This window comes from Polyodon spathula, chromosome 10 (assembly GCF_017654505.1).
Source record: "Polyodon spathula isolate WHYD16114869_AA chromosome 10, ASM1765450v1, whole genome shotgun sequence".
NCBI lineage: Eukaryota > Metazoa > Chordata > Actinopteri > Acipenseriformes > Polyodontidae > Polyodon > Polyodon spathula.
Genome location: NC_054543.1, coordinates 34,318,693 through 34,340,875, shown reverse-complemented (window position 1 = coordinate 34,340,875; position 22,183 = coordinate 34,318,693). Strand labels below are relative to the sequence as shown.

At 37.3% G+C, this 22,183-nt stretch overlaps 1 protein-coding gene across 1 annotated transcript in view; it reads left to right on the top strand.

The window, feature by feature from the left end:
* The first annotated feature begins 2,735 nt into the window (after positions 1 to 2,735).
* Positions 2,736 to 22,183, top strand: part of LOC121321943 (titin-like) — a 170,646-nt gene continuing 151,198 nt past the window's right edge. The window contains exons 1-33 of the mRNA XM_041261332.1: positions 2,736 to 2,939; positions 4,000 to 4,103; positions 4,700 to 4,903; positions 5,678 to 5,965; positions 6,168 to 6,256; positions 7,205 to 7,431; positions 7,555 to 7,831; positions 8,257 to 8,445; positions 9,737 to 9,919; positions 10,291 to 10,548; positions 10,654 to 10,767; positions 11,549 to 11,827; positions 12,132 to 12,197; positions 12,340 to 12,598; positions 12,849 to 12,927; positions 13,041 to 13,241; positions 13,360 to 13,502; positions 13,703 to 13,890; positions 14,165 to 14,395; positions 14,512 to 14,756; positions 15,027 to 15,247; positions 15,345 to 15,509; positions 15,607 to 15,775; positions 15,903 to 17,596; positions 17,756 to 18,037; positions 18,201 to 18,467; positions 18,562 to 18,834; positions 18,922 to 19,185; positions 19,281 to 19,541; positions 20,377 to 20,637; positions 20,912 to 21,175; positions 21,270 to 21,530; positions 21,836 to 22,096. Of these exons, the coding sequence (XP_041117266.1) occupies positions 4,013 to 4,103; positions 4,700 to 4,903; positions 5,678 to 5,965; positions 6,168 to 6,256; positions 7,205 to 7,431; positions 7,555 to 7,831; positions 8,257 to 8,445; positions 9,737 to 9,919; positions 10,291 to 10,548; positions 10,654 to 10,767; positions 11,549 to 11,827; positions 12,132 to 12,197; positions 12,340 to 12,598; positions 12,849 to 12,927; positions 13,041 to 13,241; positions 13,360 to 13,502; positions 13,703 to 13,890; positions 14,165 to 14,395; positions 14,512 to 14,756; positions 15,027 to 15,247; positions 15,345 to 15,509; positions 15,607 to 15,775; positions 15,903 to 17,596; positions 17,756 to 18,037; positions 18,201 to 18,467; positions 18,562 to 18,834; positions 18,922 to 19,185; positions 19,281 to 19,541; positions 20,377 to 20,637; positions 20,912 to 21,175; positions 21,270 to 21,530; positions 21,836 to 22,096 (8,254 nt within the window). The 5' untranslated portion in view covers positions 2,736 to 2,939; positions 4,000 to 4,012. The remainder of the gene's footprint in view (positions 2,940 to 3,999; positions 4,104 to 4,699; positions 4,904 to 5,677; positions 5,966 to 6,167; positions 6,257 to 7,204; positions 7,432 to 7,554; positions 7,832 to 8,256; positions 8,446 to 9,736; positions 9,920 to 10,290; positions 10,549 to 10,653; positions 10,768 to 11,548; positions 11,828 to 12,131; positions 12,198 to 12,339; positions 12,599 to 12,848; positions 12,928 to 13,040; positions 13,242 to 13,359; positions 13,503 to 13,702; positions 13,891 to 14,164; positions 14,396 to 14,511; positions 14,757 to 15,026; positions 15,248 to 15,344; positions 15,510 to 15,606; positions 15,776 to 15,902; positions 17,597 to 17,755; positions 18,038 to 18,200; positions 18,468 to 18,561; positions 18,835 to 18,921; positions 19,186 to 19,280; positions 19,542 to 20,376; positions 20,638 to 20,911; positions 21,176 to 21,269; positions 21,531 to 21,835; positions 22,097 to 22,183) is intronic.

The following is a 22,183-nucleotide window of genomic DNA, read 5'->3' as shown; positions in this document are numbered from 1 at the left end:
ACACGTCAACATTTAAGAAAACAAATATCGACCCCACATATCATCCTCACACCTTTCTGCTCTGATGCATATTCATATATGGGAGAAGACCACTAAAACCTTTGGTCCTGAACTCAACCTTGACGGGAGCAAATTGTTTTGAAAATTAGCGCTAAACTGTTTTGAGATTTTTGTACCAGAGAGCCTACTGGTACTAAATTATTAAATACTGCCCTAATCAAGCACCCTTTGCAACTTCTCACACGACACAAACTTTCTCCTGTGTATGTGGATGAGAGTGGGTGGGTCATTTGAGTAGTCCAGACTCTAGAGAAACTATCATCATCTATGGTTGTTAATGATAATTATCCAAAAAATAACAACAATAATAACAATAAATGTAACATGTCCACTGGTGCTGGAATTGAATGTCGCTTGCACAATACAAGGTACCCTGGCACCAGAATCTAGCTCTAGATTTGCACTCCGGATCCTTGACATCCCAATTATTTGAACTGTCGTAGGACGAGGTGGAGCTTGGATGATGACCCCTAATTTTGATGAATTCCAAACCATTTCTGCTGGTACTTACATAAGAATCTAACGATAAGTTATTTGAACACCTTTATATAGTGCTTTCCGAGAAGATGATCTTATATCATAAGGACAGATTCAATTCATAGGACAGAAAAAAAAAACAATGTGTATAAAACAGTGGCTGATGATTTTCATTTTGAGAAGTGAAGGCACACTCTGTACATGGTTAGGCAATTGCCCCCGTGCCCTATCTAAATGATGCCCCTGCTGTGCAGCAGGTATTAGCATATTAATCCCGTCTAAGCATAATACTTTTGGTGGTGTCCTTTTTCACATACTGTTGTTTTTTTAAGGATAAATATTCCCCCAAGGTTATTTAATACCTGGAAAACTAAACAATCTGAAAGAGTGGTAAATGTACAGCCTTATCTCAAATTCCTAGCTCATTACTTCAAATGTGTATAATGCATACACTGTAATTCTTAGGTTTTTGGTGATTACACTTAGCTTTATTTCTTTATCATTTATTAAAAGTTGCTTATTCAGGATTAGTCCACTGAGATCCAAACAAACATCATGTTCACATGAAGATCCTAAAGACATGTAAAAGGTTCAGGCTTATGAGAAAACATATTGTAAATTATTAAGGATGCTGCTCCTGCCCACAAACACAGGTTTGAAGAGCATGTGCTGAGCATACATTGTGCTTGTCAATTTGTTTCATAATCTGTATAATATTTATTTGTAAAGTATGAACATGCTGCGAAGATTTGTGTGTTCTTTCATATTTTAGAAAACATGAAAAGATCAGAAATACTCAGTACTTTTAGTCCAAGGGCAGAAGATCACAGAGGAGTGAAACAGCATTTGATTTTAAATGTGCAGGTGGAAGAAGCATGCTGTGTAGGAGGTCAAACATCTGAAGCTGAAATTCTGTTTCAAAAGTAAGCTAAAATTTCTTCGCTTTTAAAGTTCAAGTTGTATTGTTGTTGTGTAAGCCAAGAAAGCTTGACAAAAACCTCATGCATTCAAATTATTTTGGAATTTTCATTATGTATCCATTCTTTTCAGTCTACATTGGATGCTAAATCTGTGACATTGGGTCATATTTACAAAGCTTTAACTCATGAGTATTTTAAAGAATGTTTAAAAAAAAAATAAAAAAAAATAAAACAAGTTTAGATATTAATATTTATTGTTAAAAAAAGAAATCCAACAAATAAATATAAAAAATATGTATGTGACTATTCCTTGTAGTCAGAATTACCAGATATGGTAATATTTGTTTTAACTTTACTGTTTGTTAATTTATTTCTAGGATAGCTTGGTTATAGGTTGTTTGATTATTATTTATAAGAGCGTACATTTACATTTTGGTAAAAAATAAATAAATAAGTGGTTACACAGAAATGGAAAAGTGTTATATCAAAACGTTTGCATATCAGGCATTTCTGCAGTGATATATTTACCTGTTGGAACCAAAATAGGCTTATGCTTATTACATGTTTTCATCAGTACAGTTTCATAAAGTCAAGTTTTGTAAAGTCAGCCATTTTAATAGGGTGATGTAAGTGAGGTTTATGTAAGAATGAAATGTTACAAAACCCATAGACTGTTACAGACTAAATGTGGCCTACATCAATATGTGGTGGAATAATCAAAATGGTACACTGCAGCATTTGGACTTCCATTCGTTTTTACACAAGACAGCATCTAATTACTGTAAATCGTAAGCAATGGGGTAGAATACAGACAACGTGCATTGGAAAGAGTTTATTCAGATGGTCTGGTGATTGGCAGATACAGTTGGTAGATCTGTTGTTGTTTCTTGGGGGCTGTGCTTTGCACAGAGCCACTTTTATCTTTTTGGCTGTGCACAGGTTAATAATCTATTCTTTTTTTTCTTTAACATGTTAGTAAGAATGTTGGACATAGAGGTGGAGCCTTTGATTAAAGATGACATTTTTGCAGCTCCTTGGAACTATACATTTTACATGTGCTAATATGCTTGTGGGCTGTCCTAACAAAATTAGCACTGCCTGCATAAAATCAAAGAGAGTGACAGGTGTGAAGTTGCATAAAGTGGTTCCTAGATCCCATGATGCCTTGCAGTGACAACCAATCAGGCGTAGCTGTGAAATGATGCTCTCACTTGTCAGCGGACCTAGGGTATATAAAGTAAAACAACTATATTTGCACTTCTGAGCAGTTAGCGCATTCCCAGCCTTGCCTCGGGTGTAGGGATTGCAGAGGAAAGCAAAACTACACTCTTACAACAGTGTGTAGTTTTGTTTTTATTTTCCGAGGCTCAACTGTTCTCACATTGGATATTTTGAAAATATTGCTGGATAAGAAAGCCTTTTCTGAAGATTTTAAAATTCTGGGCACAGTCCCATTTTTTCTAGGCACGCTTGTGAAAGCAGGTAAGTAACCCTTATTTTAAGAACACTATTAAACTATGCAACGATTATTAAATCATTGCATTATTACATTTGATGGATTTGTGATGAATATATACATTAGCATAACATGTATCTATTAAAGTATTCACAGTTAACCACTTAATAGATGTTTCATTTTATGATTCAACAACAGGAAAACAAGTCAAACATAAGGTAATTCAGCTTGAATTGTTATTTAAGTAGTTAAATGTTTGTTCTTTTTTATATACTTCAAGGTTATTATGCAGTCAGACAAATTGAGAAAAGCCAAGAATAGCTCTGATACCATGCTTGTGGTATACCAACTCGACAGTGATGTCTTTTTAAGGGAATCAGTAGCTAAGCTATCAGTTGCACCTTCAGATATGTGCCACATGGCCACTGTCAATCAAAGAGGGAAAGGCTATTTTTGGAAGCATCCATTTTTGTCACATAGCTTTTAAGGCTTACTCAATAAAATATGTTTATATACTTTTTATTGCGTTTTGGATCAATGAATTAATTTATAACACATAGTATATAAATTTTGTAACACATTTTGGTATTTATATACTTTACATTGGAAATGTCTTTTTGTTTTGTCTGCCTGAATTCTAGATTAAAAATAATAAAGAAAAAATAAAGCACTAAAATAAACAGTAACACTTTATAATATTCTCTATAAACTTTAACTAATTAGTAAACATTCGGTCTTAAGATACATCTATAATTTATAGTTTTTAATACATAAAATGTATCTAAAATATCTATAAATATTTTCTTTCTACCCCTGTTTAAGGAAATCGTAGTTCAAATCTAGATCTTACATGCTAGTTAGCACCATGTGTTCAAAAACTAAACAGATTAACAGTTTCTAACTCAAGCCTGATTTTCTTTTACTTTGTTAAAATACATTATATTGACTTTACATGAACACAGCCATCTTGTATACCTTATCATTTATGAAGGTAAAACAGAATCATGACATCTCTAGTTGATTTATACTGTAAAATAAGTATAGCAGTAATTTAATGAGTTTTATTTATTTATTTATTTTTTACAGGGTGCCTAAAACAATGTCGACACAAGCACCAACGTTTATACAGCCGCTGCAAAGCGTTGTAGCACTTGAGGGTAGTGCTGCAACCTTTGAGGCTCAAGTTAGTGGTAAGTTTTCACTTTTTTTCATGTATAACTTCATTTCTAAAAAAATAAAAAATAAAGTATACTATGTCCGATATTTAAAACAAGTATATCAGTTTAGTAAATATGTTTAAACATAGTGAGATGTCTAGGCTATATAACAACTGTATGCCCATAAGCATGTACAGTATATATATATATATATAATCACTTGTGGTATATTATGACAAATAACACTTATTATTTTCTTATAAAAGTTTACAGTGGTATTTTTACAGTTATTTTGCAGTTTTCCCATGCATTTCCAAAGATTATACTGTGCATTTACCATAGTTTACCATTGCTTGCCATGTTTTTGAATATGCTTTACCGTACCTCTCTGGGCCTTAAAATGTTTACTCATGGTTTAACATGCTTTCAATATGCTTTATTACACTGTGCTATGCTTTTACTGTAGATGGTAGATGGCAGTTGTCTATATTTTCATTATTCCGACTACCTAAGCCTTTTTTTAAATTTGCATGGCATCATGATGCTATACTTGTAAGAGTTACTTACATTCACTCTTTTGTGAAATGTTAGTTCTGTTGGTTTCTGATAAATCTCTCTTGTTTCTGCAGGTTCCCCAGTTCCTGAGGTGAGCTGGTTTCGTGATGGCCAGGTTCTTTCCACTGCTGCTCTGCCCGGCGTGCAGATCTCATTCAGCGAAGGCCGCGCTCGATTGATGATCCCCGCCGTGACAGCCGCACACAGTGGAAGATTTTCCATACGAGCTACCAATGGAGCTGGACAAGCCACTAGCACAGCTGAATTGCTTGTGACAGGTAATAATATGAAAAATACATGTGGATGTTATGTGCATATTTGTATATTGGTACAAAAATGTTTTTTTTTCACCTGCCTGTTAATGCCTGTTTTTAATAGAGAAGCTCATAAAATACCAACTGAATTGCTTGTAGGTATATATATATATATATATATATATATATATATATATATATATATATATATATATATATATATATATATATATATATATATATATATATATATACATATATATATATATATTATATATATATATATACATATATATATATATATATACATATACACACACACACACACACACACACACACACACACACACACACACACACACACATATATATATATCGATATATATATAGGTTTATATAATGTGTGATATATATATATATATATATATACCCAAAGTATGGGTTTCATCAAGTCCCCATTTGATGATACTGTTTGATTTGGAAAGGATTATACTTCTGTAGCACCACCTGGTGGCTATTTCTATAATTCCAGCACACCTCAACCTAACTTCTTGTTGTCAACCACACTATAGTCTTTTAAGGTATTATGTGGTTGAAAAACAATGTGTTTGGAAAACTGAATATATAGATTTACTATGAAAACAAAGTTAGTGTTAAATGTTTATCTACACCTTATTAGTATTAGGATATTTGGTGGTGTAAGTCTTTACCATAGTGTTAATTCTTGTAAGACTCAAGCCAGCTGTCAACAGTCGAAAGTTCAATTTATTGACTGGATTCCCTTTCTCCACATTGCAGCAGAAACAGCGCCGCCAAACTTTACTCAGAGACTACAGAGCATGACTGTGAGACAAGGAAGCCAAGTCAGACTGGATGTACGTGTGACTGGAATCCCTACACCTGTGGTGAAGTTCTACAGGGAGGGAGCAGAGATCCAGAGCTCCCCTGATTTTCAGATTGTACAGGAAGGAGAGGTATACAGTTTAATGATTGCCGAAGCCTTCCCCGAAGATTCTGGAACTTACTCTGTAAACGCCTCCAACAGCAGCGGACGTGCTACTTCTACAGCCGAACTGCTTGTTCAAGGTATCAGTACATTCCATCCAGTCATTTATTTTCCTTTTGTATTTTATAAACGATTGTATGTTTTAACCAAAGTGAATTGGATCTAGATAATATAAACACTATTGATACATTATTGATACATTTTTGTTTTTCTTATGAAATGTCAGGATGAGTTTATACTTATTACAGTATTACTCATTTTTGTATTCTTTATTTACCTAAGGCCAAGAAGAAGCAGTGCCTGCTAAAAAGACAAAGACTATTGTATCTACTGCTCAGATTTCCCAGACTCGCCAGACAAGAGTTGAAAAGGTAAAGCATGTTTTTAAAGCTAATGTATACAGTGATTAAACGTTAAGTAAGGACAGGGGTCGAGGGTGATTAAGAAGGCTGTAGTATCCAAAGTATTTAGGAGATGTGTAATCTTTCTTGGGGATACCAGGCAGTGCTTGAAATGGAAAAAAGTGGCAGTACTCACAGTACTCTCAGGCTCCCTTTTCATTTCTATCTCTATCTCCCTGACCAGCTCTCTCTCTCTGTCTCCCTGTCCAGTTGTCTCTCTTTCCCTCTCTCCCTGTCCGGCTCCCTCTCAGAAACCCTGTCCAGCTGTCGCTCTTTCCCTCTCTCCCTGTCCAGCTCATCTCTTCTAATCAGTATTGCGTCTAATCGCAACTTGACCTGGACTATTCAAAATAAAAACCCCAGCTCTGTTTTGTAATGCACTCTGGGAGTTGCAGTTGTTTTGTAATGCACTCTGGGAGTTGCAGTTGTTTTGTAATGCACTCTGGGAGTTGCAGTTGTTTTGTAATGCACTCTGGGAGTTGCAGTCTATGCTCTGTTGTGTTGTAAATCTTGCAGCTGCTGCTGGGACAACAAAGTAACAGCTAGAAAATCACATAATTGCAGATGACAGTTTGGAAAATAAAATGGGCAGACAGTCAGTGATAAACGCCAAAGTGCTACTCAAATGTTTGAAATTGAGAAGTGGCAGGACTCAAATGTTTGAAATTGAGAAGTAGTGGTACTCCGTACCAGTGAATACCACCCCATTTCAAGCACTGATACCAGGGGAAGCAAAGAACAGTTTCTAACAGGGAGTGTTTATAGGAGACTCCACAGATGCATTACATGAACAGGACAGGCATGGAAGAAGCCCTCCCACTGGACGATGCATTGTTGGATCCCTCTATTTTCAATGTTTTCATGCTCTGTGAATACATGTAGTATTAACCCCCCCCCCCCCCTTCATTTAATGTACAGAAAACAGAAGCCCACTTCGAGGCTAGAACCACAGCAACAATGCAAATGGCTGTGGATGGATCTACAGTTATCCACCAGCTGCCACACAAGACACCCCCACGTGTGCCACCAAAACCAACTTCAAAATCCCCAACTCCACCATCAGCAGCTGCCAAGGTGGCAGCTGGACGCCATCAGTCACCTTCTCCTGTGAGGCATGTTAGAGGACCTGCCCCATCCCCTGTCAGGTAAAGCTCAGTGGACACTTTACCATTTATACTAATTAAAGTTTTCCATCTAATTTATATCCCTCTTAATAACTACATTCATCTACCAACTAATGTTTTTTCAATGTAATTGTTCTTCCAAAGATCTGTGTCTCCATCTGGAAGATTCTCCTCTTCATCACCAATTAGACCAGTAAAATCTCCACTGGTGTCTCGAAAAACCACAACCACAGTTGTCACCTCAGATGTCCTCCCACCTTGGAAGCAGGAGAATTATGTATCGGAGTCAAGTTATAGAGAAACCAGAATGACTACTGCAGCCACCCAGATGCACATGGAGGGACACTGGGAAGGACGACATGAAATGCAGAAACAAGTGACAGTTTCTGGAGCTGCTGTTGCTTTAACTGGAGCAGCAGAGGTAAGAAAATCTACTTAATGTACCCTTTTTGGTCATCTGGTATTTTCCAGTGATGTATTGGTAGGCTGGTTGTACGAGTATGCTTCTTAGTTCTTTATAAACTGACAGCATTCATTTGGAATAATCATGGAGCCTGATTCTGAAAAGATGGTTGCAAACATAAAGGTCTGTCAGATTTGTGTTTAGGCTGTAACACTGTATATTTCATCACTGGTATTTTAAAATATGTCTAAAGTATTGCAAAATGACACTTTGAGAATTCAAAATTGCATTCAATTTTGAGTCCCCAAATGATTTATTTTTAAATCCTGCTACAGCTGGAAATTTGACTTCAAAATGGGATCCTTTTTATTTGAGTGTAAACTTTTATAATCAGTATGGTTTGTGAAAACCATGAGGTATGAATTGTGTTTCTATGCATATAAATTGTGTTTAATCTAACTAATGTACTGTACAAGCAGCATGAGTCAACTGTAGTAACCTCTGTGCTAGCTGCTGTTGACCATGCTCTAGTACGAGATCCAGCTCCAAGTTCTGTAGAGCAGACCAGTTCAGAAACAACCCAGTCTACAGTGCACAAAAAGCCAGTTCAGGAACAGGTAGCTCAGTCAAATCACTGATATCAAATCCCGCCTCATGCTCACATCTTTTCATTTTTTTTAGATAATCAATATCACCTTGTTGCACTGAACAACTTTTTTTTTCATAACTTCCCTTTATTTTTCCATTACCTTTTTTTTCTTCAACCTGGAATTTTGTATGGCATTTAACTTTTTTTTTTTTTTTTAATTTGTTTTAAATAAATATAGATAAAACATGAGACAGACAAAGAAACCACAGTAGCCCCTGTGGTTCATGACTTCACCACAGGTGTGGCTAAAGTGACAACCACTACTGAAGCAGCTGCAACACAATTAGAGCAGGTATTGACAATACAAAGCCAGGTATTTTGTATATTCTAGTATGTCACTTCACTTTACAGAATTAGTACACGTCTTACTTTCATCACTTCATAATCATAAAATGTATACCAGTAATCTTTATTGTTGATTTAAAATTGTTACCAGTTTATATAAATGACTGTTATTATATTATGGTTGATTTAGAATTATTATTATTATTTTTTATTATTATTATTTTTTTTTAAATTTAGTAGTCGGTAATTAATTTTTACCCCATTTCTCTCACAATTTGAAATGCCCAATTGTATTTAGGCTCAGCCCACCGCTACCACCCCTGCTCTGACTCAAAAGCGGCAAAGACGAACACACGCTGTCCTCTGAAGCGCGTACTGTCAGCAGACCGCTTCTTTTCACTCTGCAGGCCCGCCATGCAGCCAGCCCAAAGCTACAGCGTCGGAGGACAACGCAGCTCTGGGCAGCTCAGGCAAGCCTGCAGGCGCTGGGCCAGTCTACAGGGGTCGCTGGTGTGTGGTGAGCTGAGGACACCCTGGCCGACCTAAGCCCCCCCCCCCCCCACCCCCCCCCCACCCCCCCCCCCCCCGGGGGCCCGCACTTGTCCACCAATTGTGTACCGCCCCCTGGGAGCTCCTGCCCACGATCGGCAGTGGAATAGCCTGGACTCTAACCGGTGACGTGCAGGCTATAGGGCGCATCCTGCACTCCACGCAGAGCGCTTTTACCGGATGCGCCTCTCGGGAGCCCTCGAATTATGTTTTTCTTGTGTTCACTTAAAAGGTGACATTTAGAAACTTCAGAATCATTATTTTAATTGTAATGTATTTTTTTCCTCCCAAAAGATACATTATTGGAAAATCCACCATAAATCCAAAACTGCATATTTTGTAGGCTTGTTTTCTTTACAGACAATTTCAGCTTAAATTATTTTTTTTTTTTTTCAATGTGAATGCAGACTGCCTGTTTGGCAAACATGGAACCAGCCTAATATAATTTTTATTTCTTACTGTGGTCAACTCAGATAAAACAAGACATTGAAAAAAACACAGCAGTGGCTACTGTAATAGCAGCTGTTGACCTGGCTAGAGTGCGAGAGCCAGTTGCCGGTTTCACAGAAAGGACCACAAAGGAAACACTGGCTACCATACATGTACAGTCAATTCAGGATCAGGTAGCTTACAATGAAGTATCACAGTCACAACTATACCATTCTATTCCTGACCTGTTCACATTCACCTTACCTGTGACCCGTCAAGATTAACCAGACACTCCTCTCATTTTATTGCCATCACATCCCGGGTATGGTAAACTAATGCATGTAAATGTAGTCCTGTTGAAGAGACTGGATTACAGTGTTGTGAGTTTTCCCATATGTAGAGTGAGAGTTTGTTTTTACACTTTCTAACACAGTTCTAAACAGTGTCAGTTTTCTACTGACATGGTGTAATTTCTGAGCTTGGTGTATTAAGTTTGCATTGGTGTATAAATGCCATGGATGATTGCAATCTATGCGCTTTATAAACTTGCTGCTGTTGTCTCTAGGCTGAGGGTGGCAAAAAAGCCGGAGCAGTGGCTAAAGTTCTTGCTGCTGTGGATCAGGCACGCATAAAGGGGCCTGTACGAACAGAAGGAGCACATGCTGAAGACAGCAGTATGGAGTATGAATACAAACACCAGGCACTGTCTAAACAAACCACAGAGCAACAAATTGTTACCAAACCCATCAAAACCGAGGCTGTGCAAGTCCCATCTGAAATTCGAATTATCGCTGCTGATAAAGCTGACAAAAGCATTTCCCAGGTTAGATTCCAGCCACACTCAGACTTACTCAATAATATTACATTTCTAAGTTAATCTTTCTGTATGGTTGACATCACTCAAACATTGCTTTGTTGGTTGCTGTAGATTGAAAGAAGGAAGGAAACTACTGTCCACACGGACACATCACTTTCCACAACCCCTGTTCCTCATTTTACAGTAGCAAAAGTTACTGTTCCTAAACCAGAACACACATATGAGGTAAGAATGGGTTATATCAGGCAAGCAGCGTAATATTAGAGCAGTTGATATGTTGATTAATAAAAACAAAACAAAAAATGTTTTGTTAAATACTGCTGTTTTAAGATGATTAGAGTTCCTTTTTAGAAACAGATTTAGAAAGGTTTCACAAATACCACACTGCGAAAAACAAGAATTGAAGACATGCAAGTTAATATTTTGTGTATTTAATTCTTTTTGAACCAACTGAAGTAAAATAAAATAAACTATATCGATGTAAACATTGGTCGACAGCCAGATGTCTGTCTTCCTAAAGTTAAAGACGACTGATGAGCACAACTGCAGGCACTCCTGTTTCGTTGAGGTCGCAGGTGTCATATAGCCAGGCTATTTTAGGCAGATGTCAAAGAGTTTCAAGTATAGGTTCCTGCTTGCCTGACTTGCAACCTGTTTATTTTAAAGTACTAGTTTATACCCTCACTGATAAATCTAACAATTGTCCAGTACCCTGCTGTGCAATACCTTATCCATCACCCGCTAAATAAGCTGTCAGTATATTAACACTATCACATTAACACTCCCTATATAAGCCTTACAGAAATTAAGTGAAATATATGTGTATGGTTATTCTTACTTACTAATGATCACATTGTCACTCTCCCTAATCATCCTGCTTCTACAGCACTTCACATCTAACTTGGTTCACTAATTAACCCCACCCATCTCTCTGCCTTGTTCAGCAAAACCGAATTGTAATTGTTGTGGGGCCGTATTTTAACATGATTCTTCTTGGATTGGTTAGGTTTCAATAGCAGGATGTGCTATTGCTACTTTGCAGAAAGAATTAGCTGCTACTGCTGCTCAAAAGATCACCAGGCCAGTGAAACCCCCCATCCATAAGACTGTGGAGACCAGAATGATGACAGAGCAGGTGATCTCACCCCTGCCTCCATTCAAAGAGACCTCTGAAACATATCAGACGCATTACGATACTCACTTGCACAAAGAATTAGACACATCCTATTTAGGTGCTGTGGAAAAAGAAGAGAAATATCAAATTTTTGAAGAGTGGGACAAAGAGGTTTGTAAAGAAGTGTGTTGTCAATCACCTAACTCCATTTGATACCCTGCATCTTACCCATTCACAACCTTTCTCCTCTGCAAGGTTTATTTATTTATTTATTTTTTAAATCCAATTCAGCTCTATAATCAACTTTCCCTCCATACTGTGTGCCAGACATTTTTGTACTGTTTTAAACACCTAACATGTTAGACCCCAACCAACGCCCGCTACTGGATGATCTTCCCCATTGCCTCACTTGATTCATGGCTTTTCCCAAATTCTTTCAAGACCATATAATAAAATACATCTTTACTTTTTTCAGATGCATGAGGCACCAGGCATACCCGCAGTTGCTGAGGTAGCTGTCACTCCTCCAACCTTAGTTGCTGTAAGTATTTCTTCTGCTTTTAGTAGTTTGTTTCACTGTAGGCAGCCTTTTCAATCTTCATTTCTACATTTGTAATAACAAAATAGTAATTTCTACAAGATTAGTAAACAAATAATACATGGGTTTATCTTTTATTTTTTAGGGATTGAAAAATGTGACTGTCATTGAGGGAGAATCTGTGACTCTGGAGTGCCAAATCACTGGACACCCAGCCCCTGCTATTATGTGGTTCAGAGAGGACTACAGAATTGAGAGTTCAATTGACTTCCAAATTACCTATGAATCTGGAATTGCAAGGCTTGTCATTCGTGAAGCCTTTGCAGAAGATAGTGGTCGCTTTACTTGCACTGCTACCAGTGAAGCTGGAACAGTTAGCACATCCTGTTACCTACTTGTCCAAGGTAAATAATGAAGCATAACTCATATGTAATGGAACTACCTTTAAGCACAAATACATCAACAATCATAATACATTGTTACTAAAATGGGATCCTGTACTAAATAGCACCCAAAAAGTATCTTTGTTCCTTAAAAGCTTAGAAAATGAGAGTCCAATGTAAAGTTAATGAACATATTGTAATTTCTAGGTATATCAATAATAACATACATTATGCATAGCTCATTTCCATTGAATTTTACATTTAATTTCAGTTTCAGAAGAAATTGAGAGCAGAGAAGAAGTCTCTGCTGTCTCTGTTTCTGAGCAGCACATCGTCACCGAAGAGAAGCGGTAATTAAAATACAGTTCAGGCTTTTCATGCTGACAGCGGTGTTTTTGGTTCCATATAATGCATTAACTTTATTATTTTGTATGTGTTTATTTTCAATTTTTTCTGAATCAAGACAAGAGACCATGTCAGAGATCAGTGGTGCTGCAGAGTCTGTTGAATCTGGGGCAGGTGTTGCTGCTTTCTTTGTAAGGAAACCTACCGTACAGAAACTAGTTGAAGGAGGTAGTGTTGTATTTGACTGTCAGGTTGGTGGAAGCCCCAAACCACACATTTACTGGAAAAAGGCTGGAGTGCCTCTGACTACTGGATACAGGTACTTAAAATATAGTAATAATATATTTCATATGTTAATACACACATATCTGTGACTTTGAGATTAAGCTGTGGTGGTTATAAGCATTTATTTTATCTTTTTTTTTTTATCATTTTAGATACAGAGTGGCATACAATAAGGAAACTGGAGATTGCAAACTGGAGATCTCTATGACATTTGCTGATGATGCAGGGGAATATTCTGTTGTTGCCCGTAATCAGCTTGGAGAAGTGACTGCTTCAGCTAACCTATTAGACGAAGGTAAGTTCTATAAGCGACATCTTATTGAATTTGTTACAAAAATATGCCTTGCAGTTCACAGATCCACTGACAGCTATTTCTGCTATATTTAACACATACATATTTACAGTATCATTAAACATGTCTTTAGTATAAGAGGACTTATATAAGTATCATGGCTCATCCTTGGTTATTGATGGTCTTTTTCTCTTGTATTGCAGATGAATATGATGCTTACATGAAGCAGTATCAAATGACTTTTCAGACTCAAGTGATAACTGTGCAAGAGCCTAAAGAGGCAGAAGTTGCACCAGCTATTACCTTGAGTGAATACGAACAAGAACAAGTTCTTCTCCAGAAGAAAATGGCTAAGCAGACTGTCATGATGAAAAGATTCGTACAGGAGCAGGCAAGGGGAAAAAAAAAAATCTATTTATTCATTATAAACCTTGTCTTTTTTATTTAAAAGTGTATCAAGTATATGTTGAAGTAGTTGGTAATTTTAAGTGATAATGTTAACTACTCAATGGAACAAATCCAACTCTGAAATTCATACAGTACATTAAAGTTTTGATTCATAAATTATTCAAAAAAATCATAAATAACAAAAAACATCTAACTATGCACCATGAGTTTGACCTGGGCTCGCCGGACAAAATCCTTTTATTTTCTCACACTTATAGGAATATCAGATTTCTGCTTTTGAAGAAAGACTTATCAGAGAGATTGAATACAGAATTATCATGATTACTTATGAGGAGCTTGTCACAGAAGATGGGGAAGAAATGATGGTGGATGTCCCTGAACATGAGAGGACTGAACCAGGTGTTGAAATCGCATTGAAAAGCTATAGAATCTTGGAAGGAATGGGCGTCACTTTCCACTGCAAAGTATCTGGACGACCGCTTCCAAAGGTATAATTACACTTCTTATCACTGCAACATATTTAAACAAGAAAAACAGATATTGAAAACCTGTTTCTAAGCTCACAAATAACATATGTCTGGAATGATGTCTCTTTCTGTTAAAGATCGTGTGGTTCAAAGATGGCAAACGCATCCAACAAGGGGGTCGTTATCAAATGGAGGTTCTGCAGGATGGCAGGGCCAGTCTGCGCTTACCAGTCGTGCTGCCAGAAGATGAAGGCATTTACACTGCGTTCGCCTGTAATGTAAAAGGAAACTCGATTTGTTCTGGAAAGCTGTATGTGGAGCCCACTGCTCCAGCTGGAGCTCAGCTATACTTCGCTGAACCAGAAGCAATCAAGAGAATCCGGTACATTTCATTGCATTTTTCATATTTTTATTTATTAATTCTGTGGCACTATTACATGTAGCCGTCAATACTGGTTTAATTGTACATCCTTAACATGTATTATAGACTGTTGTTTTGGTAATAGATTATTATTATTATTATTATTATTATTATTATTATTATTATTATTATTATTATTATTATTATTATTATTATCGTAGTGGTATTATTATCAGTATTGTTGTTATTAGTGCTGATTCTTATTATTTTGTTGTGGTTGTTCCCTTTTAGCTCTGTCTCCCCACGATCTCCTAGCCGCTCTCCAGGCCGTTCTCCAGGCCGTTCTCCAGCACGCAGACTGGATGAAACAGACGAGGGCCAGCTGGAGAGACTGTATAAACCTGTCTTTGTCATGAAACCCTCATCCTTTAACTGTGCTGAGGGTCAAACTGCACGATTTGACTTGAAAGTTGTTGGCAGACCTATGCCTGAGACCTATTGGTTCCATAATGGTGAGAATCCTCTACTTAACTATTTTTAATGAAAACGGCTTTTTTGAACCATATAATTGAACTCATTTGTTCTATAATTCTTTGTTCCACTTTGCAGGCCAACAAGTGATTAATGATTACACCCATAAAATTGTGGTGAAGGAAGATGGTACACAGTCAATGATCATTGTTCCTGCCATGCCTCATGACTCTGGGGAATGGACTGTAGTTGCTCAGAACAGAGCTGGCAAGACATCTATTTCCATGACCCTTACTGTGGAAGGTAGTGTACACACCTCATGAAATAACACGTGTACAGTATTCCTGTTACTTTACATGGAAGTTTGTTTACTGACCTATCTTTTTTATTACTTTTACAGCTAAGGAAAACCTAGTGAGACCCCAGTTTGTGGAAAAGCTGAAGAACCTGAGTGTTAAAGAAGGCTCTTTAGTTGAGATGGCTGTCAAAGCTATTGGAAACCCAAATCCTGACATTGTGTGGTTGAAAAACAGTGATATCATCTCTCCACACAAATATCCAAACATAAAGTAAGTAGCTTACTGTGCAATTAATATGCTTAACCAAAGTAGTCAAAGGCAAACAGAAGTAATAGTAAATATTTAAAGTAATACTGTATGATTTGGTAATGTTTTTTTTTTTCTTTTTTTATATTAGAATTGAAGGCAATAAAGGAGAAGCATCCTTTAAAATTTCATCAGCAGCTAATGCTGACACTGCATGGTACACAGCAACAGCCATCAACAGGGCTGGCCGTGACACAACAAGGTGCAAAGTCAATGTGGAAGTAGACTTTGCAGAACCTGAACCAGAAAGGAGATTAATTATCCCAAAGGGAACATACAAAGCCAAAGAGATATCAGCACCTGAGCTGGAGCCTCTTCATATGCGTTATGGACAGGAGCAATGGGAAGAGGGTGACTTATATGACAAGGAAAAGCAGCAGAAGCCACACTTCAAAAAGAAGCTTACTTCTGTGAGGATGAAACGCTTTGGACCTGCACACTTTGAATGCAGACTGACTCCCATTGGAGACCCAACAATGGTGGTTGAATGGCTGCATGATGGCAAACCTTTAGAAGCAGCCAACAGGCTCCGTATGATTAATGAGTTTGGTTACTGCAGTCTTGACTATGAAGTGGCATATTCTAGAGATAGTGGCGTAATCACCTGCAGAGCAACTAACAAGTATGGAGTTGATCAGACTTCAGCAACCCTGATAGTCAAAGATGAAAAGAGTCTTGTTGAAGAGACTCAGTTGCCAGAAGGCAGGAAAGGAATGCAACGGATTGAAGAGCTTGAAAGAATTGCTCATGAAGGTGTACTTGTAGGAGTCACAGACGAAATTTCGGAAAAGTCAAAGCCTGAAATAGTCTTGTTACCTGATTCTGCAAGGGTACTTGAAGGTGAGACTGCAAGATACCGCTGCCGAGTAACAGGGTATCCTCAGCCAAAGGTCAACTGGTACCTCAATGGACAGCTTATACGTAAAAGCAAGCGTTTTAGGCTTCGCTATGATGGCATCTATTACCTAGAAATTGTTGACTGCAAATCATACGATTCAGGTGAAGTCAAAGTGACAGCAGAAAACCCAGAGGGTGTTGTGGAGCACACTGTGAAGCTTGAGACGCAACAAAGAGAAGACTTCAGGTCTGTACTGCGTCGTGCCCCTGAACCAAAAGTTGAAGGCTCACAAGCGGAGTATGGAAGGATGCCATTTGAAGTAGTAAAAGTAGAAAGACCACCTGAAGCCCCACAGAGTAAAGAAGTTGTAAAACTTAGGAAAACTGAAAGAGTTACTCATGAAAAAGAAACAGAGGAAACAGAGGAGCTCCGTAGTAAATTTAAACGCAGACAGGAAGAAGGATACTATGAAGCTATCACAGCTGTAGAGCTGAAGTCACGGAGAAAAGATGAATCCTATGAAGACATGCTGAGGAAAAGAAAGGAAGAACTTCTTCACAGGATCAAAGCAGTACCTGAGGAAGAAAAGAAAGAACCTCTTCCAGAGGGCACAGTGACCATCCCAACTATCAGGCCAGTCAGGGTTGAGCTGTCACCAAGCATGGAGGCTCCCAAAATCCTGGAACGTATCCAGAGCCAGACGGTTTCTCAAGCAGATGAGGCTCATTTCCGTGCTAGAGTGGTAGGAAAACCTGAACCTGAGTGCCAGTGGTTCAAGAATGGTGTACAGCTTGAGAAAACTGAACGTGTCTACTGGTTCTGGCCTGAAGATAATGTTTGTGAATTAGTAATTAGAGATGTGACGGCTGAAGACTCTGCCAGCATCATGGTTAAAGCCGTCAACATTGCTGGAGAAACTTCAAGCCATGCATTCTTGCTTGTACAAGGTAAGAAAAAATCGCCTTGTATGCACAATATCTGTATATGTAATACAAGTAACATGCAATGGAATTTTTTACAATATTTTTTATTATTTATTAATGTAGGTCAAAATAGATATTTAGAGTGATGTGTTGGTAATTGCAATTTATTTTTTAAACTTACAGCCAAACTAGTGATTACCTTCACTGAAGAGTTGCAAGATGTCAATTCCAAAGAGAAAGACACCATGGCAACTTTTGAGTGTGAAACATCTGAGCCATTTGTCAAAGTTAAATGGCTGAAAGACAATGTGGAGATTTTCTCTGGGGACAAATACAGGATGCACTCTGACAGAAAGGTCCATTTTCTTTCGGTGTTGAGCATTGATATGAGAGATTCTGCAGAGTATTCCTGTGCCCTAGTAGAAGATGAATACGTGAAGACTTCTGCCAATCTTATTGTTGAAGGTAAACAAAACCATTTTGTCCCAATAATAATAATTGTAAACTCAGCCATCCATCTTTAATATTCTGTAATTTAAATGCATGCTGGTCTATCCCATTTCTTATCTTTCCACTGCTCTTATAGCCTGTTCTAATCAGTGGTAACAAAATGATCTTTGTTTTATAGGTGCTCCACTTGAAATTATCAAGAAACTGGAGAATATTGAAGTACCTGAATCCTACTCAGGGGAATTTGAATGCCTTGTTACCAGGGAAGATGCCAAAGGGACATGGTACTTTGAGGATGTTGAGATTAAAGCAAGCAGCAAATACATAATTGCTTCTCGTCGTGGTCGTCACAGCCTTACTGTGAAAGACGTTACAAAAGAAGACCAGGGACAGTACAGCTTTGTAGTTGGTGACATAAAGACAACTTCCACACTGAAGATGAAGTGTAAGTTATGGTATATTATTCACGGAAGAATTTAGAAAGTTCTAAGATTTTAAATTATTATGAGATTTGACATATTTTTGGATTTTATTTTCAGTACGCCCTGTCACAATGATGCAAGGTCTTGCTGACAAAACTGTATGTGAAGGCGATGTTGTCCAACTCGAAGTTAAGTTCACTCAAGAAAACGTAGAAGGCACATGGATGAAGACTGGCCAGCCAATCCAGCCAAGCGAACGTGTGCACATTGTGATTGACAAACAGTCTCACATGCTGTTGATTGAGGATGCAACCAGGGGAGATGCTGGTGTCTACTCCTTTGTAGTGACTGGACATGACCTTTCAACATCAGGACGACTGACTATTCAGAGTAAGTCAGAGCTCTTTTTTATTTATTTTCCATTTTCCAAAGAGGACCTGAATTTCTGGAATGACACTGCATTGTTTTTGTCTTCAGGTATCGATTTTGTGATCCCTTTGAAGGATATAACGGCTGTTGAGGGAACAAAGGCAGTTCTTGAAGCCAAAATCTCAGCCCCAGATATATCTTCAGTTAAATGGTTCCTAAATGACCAGCAGATAACACCAAACGACAGAATCCAAACTGTAGCTAAAGGAGCAAAGCAACGTCTATCGTTCACCAGAGCGTTTGCCTCTGATGAAGGGCAATACAAACTGGTGATTGGCAAAGTTGAATCACGCTGCACTATGTCAATTGAAAGTGAGTTTTGTATTTTTTTTTTTTAAATCATGATTTTTATATTTTTTTCTCTGCAAGAAGTTCTTTAAAATAACTTGTATTATTATCTTTTAAAGGAATTCAGATTATTAAAGGGCTGGAAGATCAGGTGTGCACAGAAACTCAAAATGTTACCTTTAAAGCGGAGCTGTCTCATCCTGGCATCGATGCAGTATGGATGCTTAAGAACAACCCCCTCAAAGCCGGTCCCAAATACAAGATTGAATCAAAGGGCAAACACTACACATTGACTGTTAACAACACAATGAAAGACGAGGAAGGAGAATACACGTTTTCAGCTGGTGAACAAACATCGACTGCAAAACTTACAGTATCAGGTAAGACTAATTCAAGCTATTTTTCTGTTAATGTCAAACATTCTATATGAAAGTGTGAAAAAGTTCATGTAATTGTTCTGTAATGGGTATATTATTATACTGTGTTAACATTATCATCACACTTTTTGCAATCAAACCTCTTTCAAACAGTAAGTTTTTTATACTTATAAATTACATATCATTTCATATGTACATTAAACTTCCAGGCCAATTGGTTGTTGTTTAATGTGTGTTAGTTTAATAACATCGAGGCGATCTGATATTTCCAACTAAAACTGATAACACTATGTAACACAATTTTTGTTCCTGGGTAGTAAGTGTTATTTCCTAATTGCTTATGCCTCAAAAGTATAGAAAATGGCTATTATTCCCCACAAACTTTGCTTTTGTGACCAGGACAGTGATATTTCAAAATATCACTATTTCCAATGGGAAAACGGACGATTAAATTTACAGTATAATTGTAAATCTCGAAAAACTACTCACTTCTAAATCTTTTGTAGTCATCTTTGTATTACTTTAGTATAAATACATGTTCATTTGGATTCATATGTTGTTTTTTTCTGACTTTATGTGAACGAAAAGACACACATTTGCCCATTTTCCCATTGGAAATAGTGATATTTTGAAATATCACTGTCCTGGTCACAAAAGCAAAGTTTGTGGGGAATAATAGCCATGTTCTATACTTTTGAGGCATAAGCAATTAGGAAATAACACCTACTACTTTACTGCCCAGGAACAATTTTTTTTTTTTTTTTTTTTTTGTTACACAGTGTAATAAAACCTGGCTTGTGTAGATAATTATAATGTAATTACCTATTTGCCCCACTAGGTGGTGCCATTAGCAAACCACTGGAGGACGTCACTGTAGCTGAATCCCAGACTGCTGTTTTTGAATGTGAGGTGGCTAACCCTGATTCAGATGGCAAGTGGTTGAAGGATGGCAAACCACTTGAGTTTAGTGATATTATAAGAAGTGAAGCAGATAGAGCAAAAAGACGTCTCGTTATTGAGATAAGCAAACCAAGTGATATTGGTGAATACGCCTACCAAGTTGCAACCTCGAAGACAGCAGCTAAACTAAAAATTGAAGGTATGGCACAGGAAAAGTTTGAATTTATTATATACTACAGTCAATTATGTACTGCAGTAATATATATATATATATATATATATATATATATATAGTATTATATATATATATATAATATATATATATATATATATATATATATATAAAGGTATCTATGTGGAATACACCTTAATCACTGGTCTCTTTTTAATGTAAATGAGACCACACTGGAGAACTTTAATTTTAATAAAAGTTAGTAATATTGTATATATAACTCATACTTTCTATTTATCAGCTGTCAAAGTTAAGAAGACTTTAAAGAATCAGACTGTGACAGAAACTCAGGAAGCTGTTTTCAGTTTGGAACTCACCCATCCCAATGTGAAAGGTTCTCAGTGGATTAAAAACGGGGTTGAACTTCAGTCAAGTGACAAGTATGACATAAGCGTTGTTGGCACTGTGCACACTCTGAAGATTAAAAACAGCACCACACAAGATGAGTCTGTCTACAGTTTTAAACTGGGAAAACTGGGAGCCAATGCCAGGCTACATGTAGAGAGTAAGTTATACATTACAAAATGAAAGAAAAGAGTAGAGTGTGGCACATTACTATTTTGTCTTTAACATTTCTTTCTTTGTTTCCCCTCTTTTAGCTATTAAGATTGTTAAGAAGCCAAAAGATGTCACTTCTTTAGTAGATGCAACAGCTTCCTTTGAACTGAGCCTGTCTCATGACAATGTGCCCGTTACATGGATGTTCAATAACGCAGAAGTTAAAGCAAGTGACAAATTTAAGATGACGTCAGAAAGGAAAGCCCATAAACTGATCATTCAAAACGTTACCCCTGAGGATGCTGGGGATTATACAGCCCTTGTGGGGCATCTGGAATGCAAAGCAAGACTGTGTGTTGAAGGTAAGTTTATTTCCCCATACCCTTATGTTTACATATACCAATTACATGCAAAGCAGCAGGATAAAAGGGAGCAAAGGGGAGTGATAACGTATTGAATTGAAATTTGACATCACAGCCTGTTTATGAATATTCAATTTCCCAGCAAAACAATGCTTTAATGAATTGGGCTATAGTGCATGTTTCTGTATTTTTGTCAGTACATTTAAATATTCTTGTCTACCAAGTATATTTGTATTAAATATACATAACTAGACAAGGAGATATTTACCTTGCCCGGAAAATTTGCAAAAATATTTTGTTTTCAGCTTTGCGCATCACTAAGACTATGAAGAACATTGAGATTCCTGAGACGAAGGTTGCAACCTTTGAGTGTGAAGTATCCCACTTTAATGTCCCTGCTCTGTGGCTGCAAAATGGAGTTGAGATTGAAATGAGCGAGAAATTCAAAATATCAGTTCAGGGCAAAGTTCATCAGCTGGTAATCATGAACACAAGCACTGAAGATTCTGCAGAGTACACTTTTATCTGTGGAAACGACAAGGTCTCCGCAACACTGACAGTGAATCGTAAGTCATTCAACCTAACCCGATTTATAACTCATTCATCTTTTGTAAACGGTTTCTGTAAAGATTCAAATCAAACAATTGTCTTTC